This window comes from Leucoraja erinacea, chromosome 8 (genome assembly GCF_028641065.1).
Source record: "Leucoraja erinacea ecotype New England chromosome 8, Leri_hhj_1, whole genome shotgun sequence".
NCBI lineage: Eukaryota > Metazoa > Chordata > Chondrichthyes > Rajiformes > Rajidae > Leucoraja > Leucoraja erinaceus.
In genome coordinates this window covers 61,190,168-61,203,880 of record NC_073384.1, presented here as the reverse complement: position 1 = coordinate 61,203,880, position 13,713 = coordinate 61,190,168, and the positions used below count along the sequence as shown (strand labels likewise).

The window sequence follows — 13,713 nt, the reverse complement described above, 5'->3', positions numbered from 1 at the left end:
ATTGTCATAAGAGTCTGGTAATCTGGCATCCTCAGAAGTTCTTTGTTGCCGGTCTGGCAGATTTTTTGATTTATTGCTAATTGTTTCAATTTATACAACAGCACCAATCATAATTTCCATCTATTAAGATACAACAGGACATTATAGTAAATATTCTAATGAATATAGTGAGGTTAAAGATTCTAATGAATATAGTGAGGTTAAATCTAGTGAGTTTACAGGGAACACATGAACCAACGCCCCAGTGAGTTTAAAGGGAGTGCAGGCCACAGAGTTCTGTGTTGTTAGTGATATAGCACGGAAATAGGCCCTTTGGCCCACCGATTCTGCGCCGATCAGTGTTCCCCAAACATTAACAATACCCTGCACACACAAGGGACAATTTACACTTATACCAAGCCAATTGACCTACATACATGTACATCTTTAGAATGTGGGAGGAAACTGAAGATCTTGGAGAAAATCAATGCTGGTCACGTGGAGAATGTATAAACCCCCAAATATATAGCACCCTTAGTCCAGATCGAACCCGCATCCTTGTCACTGAAGGGCAGCAACTCAACCGCTGCTCCACCATGTCACCGTGTTCAAAAGGAATGTTGGAAACATGTCAAAATAATGTCGAAAATTGGGTTTTGGTGATTTCGAGGGAAGCATCAGAAATGGGACTCAAGATCTTCAAGGAATGCACTGGAAATAGGGCCCAAATGTGACTAAAGAAAGCCTGGAGGACAGGGTGACAATCAGTTTAAAGAGAGTGTTAGAAATAGGGCCCTAGTGAAACAACTGCCAAACTAACAGTATTTCCAAACAACTATAGTAGATTACCAGAGTTTTGCTGTTTTGTGATTGGAATGATTCCAAGTGGTAAACTCACTGGGTAATTAGATCTTTACTTGGTTTATTACCATCGGGCGTTTGCGTTAATTCATTGCTGAAGTGAACTAATTGCACACTATTCACTGATACAGATTGCAAGAGTACTTGCAAATGTGCATAAATGTCCCACTATTGATCTTTCATTTCGTTCTCCAATAAAATCTCACCAACATCAGGATTGCTCTTTACGAATCCCAGCTGAATGCAAAGATAATTAGTAACAAAGGCCCATGAATTTAAGTAGCAACGACGGCAAAAGGAAGCTGCCAATTGTGCTTTAACACTATTGATGAATTGAATCACTTTAAATGTAAATCAACTTCTGTTTACATTTGAATATTCCCTGCAATACTGATGTGATTTGACAACGGTATTGTATGAACTGTAAATATGATTAGGAAACACCCATGTCTTTATTGCAAATGTTTGGCGTTTTTGGTCACTAGCGTACTCATGTAAGACATGATTCGGCTGGAAGGCATGCAAAACAAAAGTACATATGACAATAATAAACCAATGCCAATACTAATACCAGTGACAGGCATCGACATGAATGGAAGTCACTCATTATTGCTATCTCTCATTGTTTCCATCTATTTTAGTCTGGTCCTATTTAGGAGATAAAAACAACAAAGCATATTGTCTATGTGATGAATATGTCTTGATTGTATTCAGAGGTACTTTGGCACCGTGTAATTATATTTAACAGACATCCTTTATGTTTACTGGAATAGAGAGATAGTAAATTACCTCAATTCTTCCTTGGACTAAAGCAAATAGAAATGGAGGTTGTTGTTGTATTCAATGGATTTTTACTGCATATATGAAATATGAAACATTGCTGTTCATACTTCTGCATTAAAATCATCTCTCATTCTTCATTACTTTAATTACTGATAAAAATCATTATAACCCTTCTCAATTTCTACGGTACCCAAGAATGTCATCCATCAATCATCTTAGTATTTGCACAGAGATATAATCACCGGTTAACTTGATCAAATGGAGAAAATCTTAACATCTGATTGTGTAAATTATAGTGGAACAGTTAATCAATCAATATATAATAATAATAATAATAATAATAATAATAATAATAATAATATAATATATATTATTGTCATTGCACGTCAGTGCAACGAGGTTTAGTATGCAGCTCCAACCGATGAAAAAGAAAAGTAAAATAAATAAATAAGCTGTGTGTCGTGACCATCTGAGGGAGACAGTCCAGGGGGGATGGGGGGCGCTCAGCAGGGCCGGTTCAGAGCCGCTATAGCTCTTGGAATAAAGCTGTTTCTGAGTCTGGAGGTACGGGCATAGAAGGCCTTGTAACGTCTGCCGGAGGGAAGTAGTTCAAACAGTCCGTTACAGGGGTGTGATGAGTCTTTATGGATGCTGACGGCCTTCCTGAGGCACCGTGTGTGGTAGATGCCCTCCAAGGCTGGTAGCTGTGTCCCAATGATCCTCTGCGCTCTGTGAACGACGCGCTGAAGAGCTCTCCTCTCCGCCTCCGTGCAGCTGAGATACCACACAAAGATGCCATACGTTAATATGCTCTCTGTGGCGCAGCGGTAGAACGTTGTCAGCAGCTGTTGGGACAGACCAGTCTTTTTTAATGTCCTCAGGAAGAACAGTCGTTGCTGTGCCTTTTTGACCAGCGCAGCGGTGTTGGTGGACCATGTGAGGTCCTCTGAAATGTGAGTGCCCAGAAACTTAAAGCTGGACACTCTCTCCACATTTTCCCCGTAAATGGAGATTGGGGCGTATTCTCCTCAAGTCAATAATCAGCTCCTTGGTCTTGGAGGTGTTTAGTGACAAGTTGTTACGTGCGCACCAGTCCGCCAGGTTCTGCACCTCCGCCCTGTATTTTGTTTCATCACCGTTGGTGATCAGCCCAATCACTGTTGTGTCGTCTGAAAACTTCACGATGGTGTTGGTGTCGAATGCAGGAACACAGTCGTGAGTGAAGAGGGAGTAGTGCATGGGGCTTAGTACACAGCCCTGTGGTGTGCCGGTGCTCAGGGTGATAGTGGAGGACAGGTGCAGGCCCAGTCTCACTGCCTGTGGTCGCTCCATCAGAAAGTTCAGGATCCAATCGCATATCGGCGAGCTGAGGCCTAGCTGGTGGAGTTTGGTGGTGAGCTTGGTGGGGATGACCGTATTGAATGCAGAGCTATAGTCAACGAAGAGCATCCTCACGTACGTGCCCTGTCTGTCCAGGTGAGTCAGGACATGGTGAAGAGCCAGAGAGATGGCATCCTCTGTTGATCTATTTGCCCTGTATGCAAATTGATGAGAGTCCAGTGAGGCAGGGATGCTGGATTTGATATGGGAGAGGACCAGCCTTTCGAAGCACTTCATTGGGATTGGAGTTAGGGCAACTGGGCGGTAGTCGTTCAGGTTGGTGACTTTGGACATTTTTTCGGCACCGGCACTATGGTGGCTGTTTTCAGGCACTTGGGGACCGTTGCCTGAGAGAGATAGATTGAAGATTCTCGTGAATACCTCCGCCAGCTGTACAGCACAGTCCTTTAGTACCCTTCCCTGGACTCCATCCGGGCCTGCGGCTTTGCGCGGATTGATCCTACGCAGAGCGCACTGTACCTCCTGAGTGCTCAGTGTTAAGGCCTGTCCCTCCGCCATGGCCGGGGTTATTCCACTCCTGGTAGTGTTGCCAGTTTCGAACCGGGCAAAGAAGGTGTTCAGTTCGTTGGCCAGTGTGATATCACCGTGGGGGCAGGCGGGGCTGCTCTTGTAGTCAGTGATGTCCCTGACACCCTGCCACATGCTTCTGGTGTCCGCGGCATTGAAGTGGTCTTCTACCCTTTGCCTGTGGATGTCTTTGGCCTTTTTTATCCCTTTGTTCAGGTTCGACCATACCTTATATGCATTCATTACTAAGAAGAACTTTATAGAAAAATAGAAAATAGGTGCAGGAGTAGGCCATTCGGCCCTTCGAGCCTGCACCGCCATTCAATATGATCATGGCTGATCATCCAACTCAGTATCTTGTACCTGCCTTCTCTCCATACCCTCTGATCCCTTTAGCCACAAGGACCACATCTAACTCCCTCTTAAATATAGCCAATGAACTGGCCTCAACTACCTTCTGCGGCAGAGAATTCCAGAGATTCCCCACTCTCTGTGTGAAAAAAGTGACCCTAACCCTCATCTCGGTCCTAAAAGATTTCCCCCTTATCCTTAAACTGTGACCCCTTGTTCTGGACTTCCCCAATATCGGGAACAATCTTCCTACATCTAGCCTGTCCAACCCCTTAAGAATTTTGTAAGTTTCTATAAGATCCCCCCTCAATCTTCTAAATTCTAGCGAGTACAAACCAAGTCTATCCAGTCTTTCTTCATATGAAAGTCCTGACATCCCAGGAATCAGTCTGGTGAACCTTCTCTGTACTCCCTCTATGGCAAGAATGTCTTTCCTCAGATTAGGAGACCAAAACTGTACGCACTACTCCAGGTGTGGTCTCACCAAGACCCTGTACAACTGCAGTAGAACCTCCCTGCTCCTATACTCAAATCCTTTTGCTATGAATGCTAACATACCATTTACTTTCTTCACTGCCTGCTGCACCTGCATGCCTACTTTTAATGACTGGAGTACCATGACACCCAGGTCTCGTTGCATCTCCCCTTTTCCTAATTGGCCACCATTCAGATAATAGTCTGCTTTCCTGTTTTTGCCACCAAAGTGGATAACCTCACATTTATCCACATTATACTGCATCTGCCATGCATTTGTCCACTCACCCAGCCTATCAAAGTCACGTTGCAGCCTCCTAGTATCCTCCTCACAGCTAACACTGCCCCCCAGCTTTGTGTCATCTGCAAACTTGGAGATGTTGCATTCAATTCTCTCGTCCAAATCATTAATATATATCGTAAATAGCTGGGGTCCCAGAACTGAGCCTTGCGGTACCCCACTAGTCACTGCCTGCCATTGTGAAAAGGACCCGTTTACTCCTACTCTTTGCTTCCTGTCTGCCAACCAGTTCTCTATCCACATCAATACTGAACCCCCAATACCGTGTGCTTTAAGTTTGTATACTAATCTCTTATGTGGGACCTTGTCGAAAGCCTTCTGAAAGTCCTGATATAACATATCCACTGGTTCTCCCTTATCCACTCTACTAGTTACATCCTCGAAAAATTCTATAAGATTTTCGTCAGACATGATTTACCCTTCATAAATCCATGCTGACTTTGTCCAATGATTTCACCACTTTCCAAATGTGCTGCTATCCCATCTTTAATAACTGATTCTAGCAGTTTCCCCACTACTGACGTTAGACTAACTGGTCTGTAATTCCCCGTTTTCTCTCTCCCTCCCTTTTTAAAATGTGGTGTTACATTAGCTATCCTCCAATCCTCAGAAACTACTCCAGAATCTAAAGAGTTTAAAAATTATCACTAATGCATCCACAATTTCTGGGGCTACTTCCTAAAGTACTTTGGGATGCGGCGTATCTGGCCCTGGGGATTTATCGGCCTTTAATCCATTCAATTTACCTAACACCACTTCCCGGCTAAGCTGGATTTCCCTCAGTTCCTCCATCTCATTTGACCCCTGGTCCCCTGCTATTTCTGGCAGATTTTTTTATGTCTTCCTTAGTGAAGACAGAACCAAAGTAGTTATTCAATTGGTCTGCCATGTCCTTGTTCCCTATGACCAATTCACCAGTTTTTGACTGCAAGGGACCTACATTTGTTTTAACTAATCTTTTTCTCTTCACATATCTATAAAAGCTTTTGCAGTCAGTTTTTATGTTCCCTGCCAGTTTTCTTTCATAATCTATTTTCCCTTTCCTAATTAAGCCCTTTGTCCTCCTCTGCTGGTCTATGAATTTCTCCCAGTCCTCTGGTAGGCTGCTTTTTCTGGCTAATTTGTACGCTTCATCTTTTGTTTTGATACTATCCCTGATTTCCCTTGTTATCCACGGATGCACTGCCTTCCCTGATTTATTTTTTTGCCAAACTGGGATGAACAATTGTTGTAGTTCATCCATGCAGTCTTTAAATGCCTTCCATTGCATAACCACCGTCAACCCATTAAGAATCAATCGCCAGTCTATCTTGGCCAATTCATGTCTCATACCCTCAAAGTTACCTTTCTTTATGTTCAGGACCCTTGTTTCTGAATTAACTATGTCACTCTCCATCCTAATGAAGAACTCAACCATATTATGGTCACTCTTGCCCAAGGGGCCACGCACAACAAGACTGCTAACTAACCCTTCCTCATTACTCAATACCCAGTCTAGAATAGCCTTCTCTCTCGTTGGTTCCTCTACATGTTGGTTTAGAAAACTATCCCGCATACATTCCAAGAAATCCTCTTCCTCAGCACCCCTGCCAATTTGATTCACACAATCTATATGTAAATTGAAGTCACCCATTATAACTGTTTTACCTTTGTTGCATGCATTTCTAATTTCCTGTTTGATGCCATCCCCAACTCCACTACTACTGTTAGGTGGCCTGTACACAACTCCCACTAGTGATTTCTGCCCCTTAGTGTTTCCAAGCTCTACCCGTGTCGATTCCACATCCTCAAAGCTAATGTCCTACCTTTCTATTGCATTAATCTGCTCTCTAACCAGCAACGCTACCCCACCTCCTTTCCCTTTCTGTCTATCCCTCATGAATATTGAATATCTCTGGATGTTCAGCTCCCAGCCTCGGTCACCCTGGAGCCATGTCTCCGTGATCCCAACTATATCATAGTCATTAATAGCCATCTGCACATTCAACTGATCCACCTTATTACGAATGCTCCTTGAATTGAGACACAAAGCTTTCAGGCTTGTTTTTACAACTCTCTTACCCCTTATACAATTATGCTGAAAAGTGGCCCTTTTTGATTTTTGCCCTGGATTTGCCTGCCTGCCACTTTTACTTTTCACCTTGCTGCCTATTGCTTCTACCCTCATTTCACATCCCTCTGTCTCTACGCTCACACATTTAAGAAACCCTTTCCCTTTAACTGCATCCTCAACTATCCCATTCGACACCCCACCCCCCTTATTCAGTTTAAAACCACCCGTGTAGCAGTGGCAAACCTGCCTGCCAGAATGCTGGTCCCACACCTGTTAAGATGCAATCCGTCCCTTTAGTACAGTTCCCCCTTACCCCAAAACAGATCCCAGTGATCTAAGAATCTAAATCCATGCCCCATGCACCAGTTCCTCAGCCACACGTTCAGGTCCCGTATCGCCCTGTTCCTGCTCTCGCCAGCATGAGGAACTTATGAAGTAACATTGTTTGCAGTATACCAATTGTTCTCAAGCACTTTTCTCTAAGGTTCTTCAGAAAATCTGTACATCATACCCAAAACATTTCTCTAGTTCATGCCGCACTCTTATGGCCTTGATTATTGGCACGGTGGTGCAGTGGTGGGTGGCATTGTGGTGCAGTGGTAGAGTTGCTGCTTTATACTGCCAGAGACACAGGTTTGATACTGTGCCAAGCCAATTGTCTGATGTAGCTGTCAATGCAACAGCAGTGACTGCATTTCAAAAATAATGGTGTCAGATTGTGCACTCTTCCCCCCACCACCCTACCTAATATTGCCTGAAATCACCACACTTATTTATGTCATCAGGGACAAGTTAAAGTAGAGAACAGAAGCAAGCAACTCAGTTCTTGCATTTATACTCCAGATAACCTCAATTGTCTTTCTTTATCCAATTCTATCAGCATCTCTGGAGAACATGGATTGGAACGTCACCTATCCATGCTCTCCAGAGATGTTGTGTGACTTGCTGAGTTACCTCAGCAATTTGTGTCTTTTTGAGTAATCCAGCATCATCAGTTCCTTGAAGAGTTCCGAACCATGAAGCCAGAGGAAGGAATGAAGGTGGAAAGGGAGCGAGATGGTAGGAATGGGTGCGAGTCTGGGTGAGGCATAGGAGAAAGAGAGGGCAATAAAGGAAGGGGACGGGACGGGACAAGAGGGGATGCTGTGCAATTACGTAAAATTGGAGAATTCAATGTTCACACCGTTGGGTTGTAAGATACTTATGGAGGATGTTTGGGCATCTTACAACCCAACTCTTCAATCGTTTTATCTCACATAGAATCTTACTTCTGTATTTAAATCTCTGGCCTATGTCCTATCAAAACTCCCCCTCATATGTATTCACCTATTACTCTCGCCAGGTTTTGTCCTGAGTTACTCTTGCATATTGTGTGATTTTTGGTTGGTTATTTCTCGGCCCTCGTCTCTGAAGAGAGAAGCATCTGTGATACGTTTCCTTGTTAGTGTGAAGGATCCCAACCACCAATGTCGTGGTTTCTACCATCCCAAGTCCTCAACGTGCACGTGGGGGACCTTTTCCAAAAGCGCCCTGTCACAACCCTGCCCCAGCTTCGGAGACTGTAAAAGCTATGTATCATCTATTTATTGTTTAACATTATGCATCCTTTAAGAACTATTAACATAGAAATAACATCACACACAATTAAATAAATGTAATTTACCTTTCTTTTGCTACATATCTATAATCCAGTAATTTTCATTAAGACTAATGGGGCTCCTGCAACCCATATCAAGTCTTGCATGTTGCTAGACCTAAGAAGGGACCTCATCAAGATTGACCTCTGTTGTTGTGCTCCATAAATTCAGAATCTCTCAATGAAAGTAGGATTTCCACCTCTGACGGCACACAAACATAAATCCCAGCTTAACTTAATTTACCATTGATAGCAGGGTCGTTAGTTTTCTTTAAGGAGCCTTGAATGTCCTGACAATATGAAATAGTTATTTTTGTATTCCTTATGCGGTGAAAAGTATTAGTGTATTTTCACTTTTTAAAAATAGCTTCAACTTACCCAGGATGTGTTATGTTGGGTTTCAAATTAGAAATTTCAGCTAATTGCGGAATGGGTAATTTACCTAAAAGTTATTAAAGTATGTACACAGCAAGTAAGTATGACTGCACAGTATCTTAGACTCCCAGCAAGCATAAACTTCATGCTCATTTTTGTGTCTTGAATTATGACCATCCTTAAAAGCTATTGAATTGGTTGTGCCTTGAACCACTACAAATCCTCTGGTAAAGGTACTCCCTCAACGTTGTGTGTGGAGAGTTCCAGGTTTTAGCCTCAGCAGCGGTGAAAGAATTGTGATATATCTACCAGTCAGGATACTATGTAACTTGGAGGGTAGCTTGGAAGTGGTAAGGGTCTCTCGTACCTGCCACCCTTGGTTTTTATGGTGATAGAGATCACAGGTTTTGGAAATACTTTCAAAGACGAGTAATTGCAGTACCATTGAAGCAGGAGTGAATAGCTGTGATGACACAAGAAAGTGCTGAAACTTGAGCAAAAAAACAAGGTGCTGGGAGAACTCAGCGGGTCAGGTGGTCTTCAGCACTCCTATTCCACTTGGGTAACTTACAACTCAATGGTCTGAATATTTTTCCAACTTCAACTAATTCTGCCCCACAACCCTGAACCTATCCCCTGCCCTAAACCCTTCCCCTGATGCGCACACATTTTTACCAGCATCTCCCACAACCCTAGTCACCCTGCTCCTTTCCTTTTCCCATCTCTGTACACTCATCTCCCATGCCAAATTGCCTTTTATTCCACCTCTTTCCCCCCATGCTTTTCCCTTTCCATATCCCTCCAACTGGCTTTATATTTCACTCCCCCTCTTTCCTTATCTTCCTTATTTTGTTTCCTCTTGACCTCTAGCCTTTGTCACATACTCCACCCATCTGCCAGTCAACCACTACCCCCCCTCCCCCCACCTGCATCCACCTATCGCTTGCCAGGCCCTGTCCCACCCCTACCCCTATTTTTGCTGCTTTCTCCCCCTTCTCCAATCAGTCGGAAGATGGATCCCGTCTTGAAATGATGTCTGTCCATTCCGTCCACAGATGCTGCCTGACCTGGTCAGTTCTTCCAGCACTTTGTGAATAGTTGTTACGATAGTTTGGGTATTGATAGACAGGTTGTTTTTATCATGTATTCTATCATACTACTTAATGGTTGTTGGCACAGTACTAGCAACTAGTAGCCTGTGTTGGTGATGCAATAATATTTTGCGTATAAATTGGTGGTTAAATTTCAGAAGCATGATCTTCAAAAAATTGTTTGTTGATTTAGTAAATGTAGCTCTAGTAGGTCATAACATTATGGCTGAATCAGACACAAATTCTCTTGTGTTCTTTCTCATTATGAGATATGAGAGGTCAATGAAAGCCAGAAGGATTTCCAAAGGCTTGAATGTTGTTAAGTAGCATTTCAGTGTGAACTTTTTTTTGTGATTTAGTAAATCTCAAATGGTTTTTAAGGCAAGGGAGATGAATGGCATTTGCAGTTTCTTGTTCTGAAATGATTTTTTAATATCAGAAATATCATCCAGAGATCAAGCTAATAACTCTAATGTCAGAATTGTTCAAATCTTATGATAGAATTACAAAAAAAAAATGCATGTAATGAAATTTCTTGTAAAAGATTTTCTCTGTGAAATTCATTTTGGAATTAAAAGGTGAATATGTTATTTTATGAGACTGAATGTTTAGTCTGAATATCCTGCAATGCTTTTCATCGTAGATCAATTTTTTTGCATTTTTGTGTAGTAGGTGTGCTTTTGTTGCTTTTTGAGTAGAATGTCTTAACACTTATCATTCCTTATTTGTGTTTTTCAGGAAGAGAAGAATTTGTTGCAACCTTTAAAGGATCTGAATACTTCTGCTATGACTTGTCGCAGAATCCAATCCAGAGTAGCAGCGATGAAATAACATTATCATTCAGAACCCTTCAAAGAAATGGTCTGATGCTTCATACAGGGAAATCTGCAGATTATGTAAATCTGGCTTTGAAAGATGGTGCAGTCTCACTGGTCATTAATTTGGGGTCAGGAGCGTTTGAAGCTTTGGTGGAACCTGTGAATGGAAAATTTAATGACAATGCCTGGCATGATGTGAAAGTAACACGGAACCTTCGTCAGGTAACAGTACAAAGGGTAATGTGGAAAATATGGGACCAGTTTTTATTTTGTGTGTGGCATAAAAATGAATTTTATTGCACACATTTACAACTTAATTATCCCAAACTAAATATAATTAAATTTATTTCTATTTTGACTTCAAATGAATTGGACATGACAAATTGTTAGCTATGATTTTTTCTTCAATTTTCAAGCTAGTCACTTTATAATACCCAAACAAATGCAGATCCAGAGCTACACTAGTGGTTAGAAGATCAGTGTTAACGTGTAAAAAGCTGATTCATGTTGATTTATGTAAAACTGGGAAAAAAAATTATAATAGATGAAGATGGACCCGATGTGTGGATTTTACACGAGATGTTTGCACATTGCACATGAGCTGATAAAAAACAAATTCTTTAGATTCTGGAAATCTAAAATAAAAATGGAAAATGATGGAAATACTCAGCAGGTTGGGCTGTATCTGTGGGAAGAAAAAAGAGTTAACACTTAACACAGATTGAAGTTTGTTCTTCAGAACTGGGAAGGAGACAAAAGGAGCTTGTTAAACTGCAAGGAGGGTGGGAGAAGGGGGTGACTCCAATATGGTTAAACCAGGGTGGCCAGGGGGATGAACAATAATCAGAATCATTTAAGACATTGCCACCCGCTCCCGACAACACTCCCAGCAGCTCAACAAGCTTAATTTGTCCCATTCCCAGCTATGAAGAAGAGCCATACCCACTCAGTGGAAATCTAGAGATGGGCACCTAGCATCACGTCCCCACTCCTGAAGTCAGTCCTTACAACTGTTCATTTCTTGGCTAGATGAACTAAAAAGATGCAGGGTTAAAGCTATCAATGGTGTTCCTAACTTTATGCAGAGCCACAACCAGAGAGCCAATCAAGGGAAATCCATGTTAGGGTGGGAGGAGCCAAACAAACCATTCCCTATAGAAAGTGTTGAGTTTTCCTGACCCTGCAAAGGAGTTCATGCTCATAGTACTTTGACCCCACTGATTATCGAGCTGCTGTCCTCTGAATATTTATCAAAGTAATATCAATGCAGATGTTTTACAATTCCATGGTGGTTCAGCCCACAAACATGAACTGCTGCTTTTTAGTGCAAAGAACAGTGCACAAGTACAGGCCCTTCAGCCCACAATGTCTGTACCAGACATGATGCCAAGATCATCACTTATCTACCTGCACATATCCCATTTCCTTCAATAACCTGCACCTCCATATTCCTATGCAAAAGTATTTTAAATGTCACTAACGTTCAATATCTACTTCAAAAACAGCACCCCAGGCACCTCATTCCAGGCACTCATCACCCTCTGTGTAACAAAATGCCCCACACATCTCCTTTAAACTGTGGCCCTCTCACCTTCAAGCTATGCCTTCTTGAATTTTATTATTTTCCGTCCGAGGAAAACGATTCTGATTGTCTACCCTATTCATATCTCTCATAATTTTATATATCAGGTCTCTCATCACCTCCAGCATTCCAGAGAAAACAATCCAAGTCTGTCCAACCTGTCCTTTTACATAATACCCCTTAATCCTCTGGACCCAATCCAAACCATCCACTAATTTCATGTAAGGGGGACAACCAGAACTGCACACAAAAATTCAAATGCAGCTGAACCAAAGTCCTATAAAGCTGCATCATGATGTCTTCACTCAATACTCAATGCCCCAACCTATGAGAGGAAGCATACCATATGCTTTCTTTACCATTCTATCTACTTGTGTTACCACTTTCAGGGTGTTATGGAATTGGATCCCAAGTTCCCTCTGTATATTAATGCTGTTCATTGTCATGCCATAAACTGCATATTTTCCCCTGACATTTGACCTCCCTAAGTGCAACACCACACACTTGCTCAGATTAAACTCGATCCATCTGCAGAACTCCACTGGTCAGAGATCTCCAGCCTGAATATTGTCCTTCCACCACAACCCACTGTCTTCAATCAGTTACCCAGTTCCGTATCCATATGCCCGTCATTGTTGATCGTGTATATCTTAATCTTCTGGAAAAACTCTGGGGGACTTCATCAAATGCCTTACTGAAATCCATGTAAATTGCATCCACCATCCCACCCTCATCGATCACCTTCTCAAAAAACTCAATCAAATTAGTAAGACAAGATCGGCCGTGCACTAAGTCACACTGACTGTAGGTAATTAATCAATACTGTTCCAAATGAGATTAAATCTTCTCCCCTATTCCACCAACCACTTACCAGCCTTCTCTACTCTCCCTCACGCCTTTATAATGGCCGTGTTGCTCTCCACTCTCAGTCCTGATGCAAGCTTTAAACTAGAAACATCGACAATTCCTTCTCTCCACAGATGCTGCTCAACCCACTTAGTTTCACCAACCAATTGATTGTTGCTTCACATTACAGCATCTGCCATCTCTTGTGTCTGTTTTATGGCTGTTGAACCACCTTTTGAAGCATATTCCCAACTGCAATGTAGGAAATGTAAGGCACATTGTCAACACGGAACCAGTGTCAACAATACATGATGGCCAGCAAAAAAATATTAAAAATGCTGCTAATTGATTCAAAGATAATGATACATTACATTGAGAGCAACTGTCTCAAGTTCAAAAGCATGCCAACAAATTATGTCTGAATTAGTTTAACTTCAGAGAATGGGAGTAGAAATGTCCCCTTTAATTTGTTCTAAATGTGTATTTGCAGTCATGCTTGTGTGCTGCATTCTGCATGCAATATTTAGTTCCATTGAAGTCTGTGGATAATAGGGGAAAGAAAAACAAAGTTAACATTTCAAAACAAAGACTCTTCATCAAAATCAATAAATTAACTCAGTATAAATAATGCCAGAAGAAATAAACTCAGTTGATG

At 42.0% G+C, this 13,713-nt stretch overlaps 1 protein-coding gene across 13 annotated transcripts in view; it reads left to right on the top strand.

Annotated features, from left to right (window-relative positions):
• The window catches only part of nrxn1a (neurexin 1a), a 1,388,176-nt gene that overhangs the window by 522,066 nt on the left and 852,397 nt on the right, over window positions 1-13,713 (top strand). For all 13 annotated transcript variants that reach the window (XM_055639808.1, XM_055639806.1, XM_055639818.1 and 10 more), the window contains one exon: window positions 10,551-10,852. In XM_055639808.1, coding sequence (XP_055495783.1) covers window positions 10,551-10,852 — 302 coding nt within the window. The remainder of the gene's footprint in view (window positions 1-10,550; window positions 10,853-13,713) is intronic.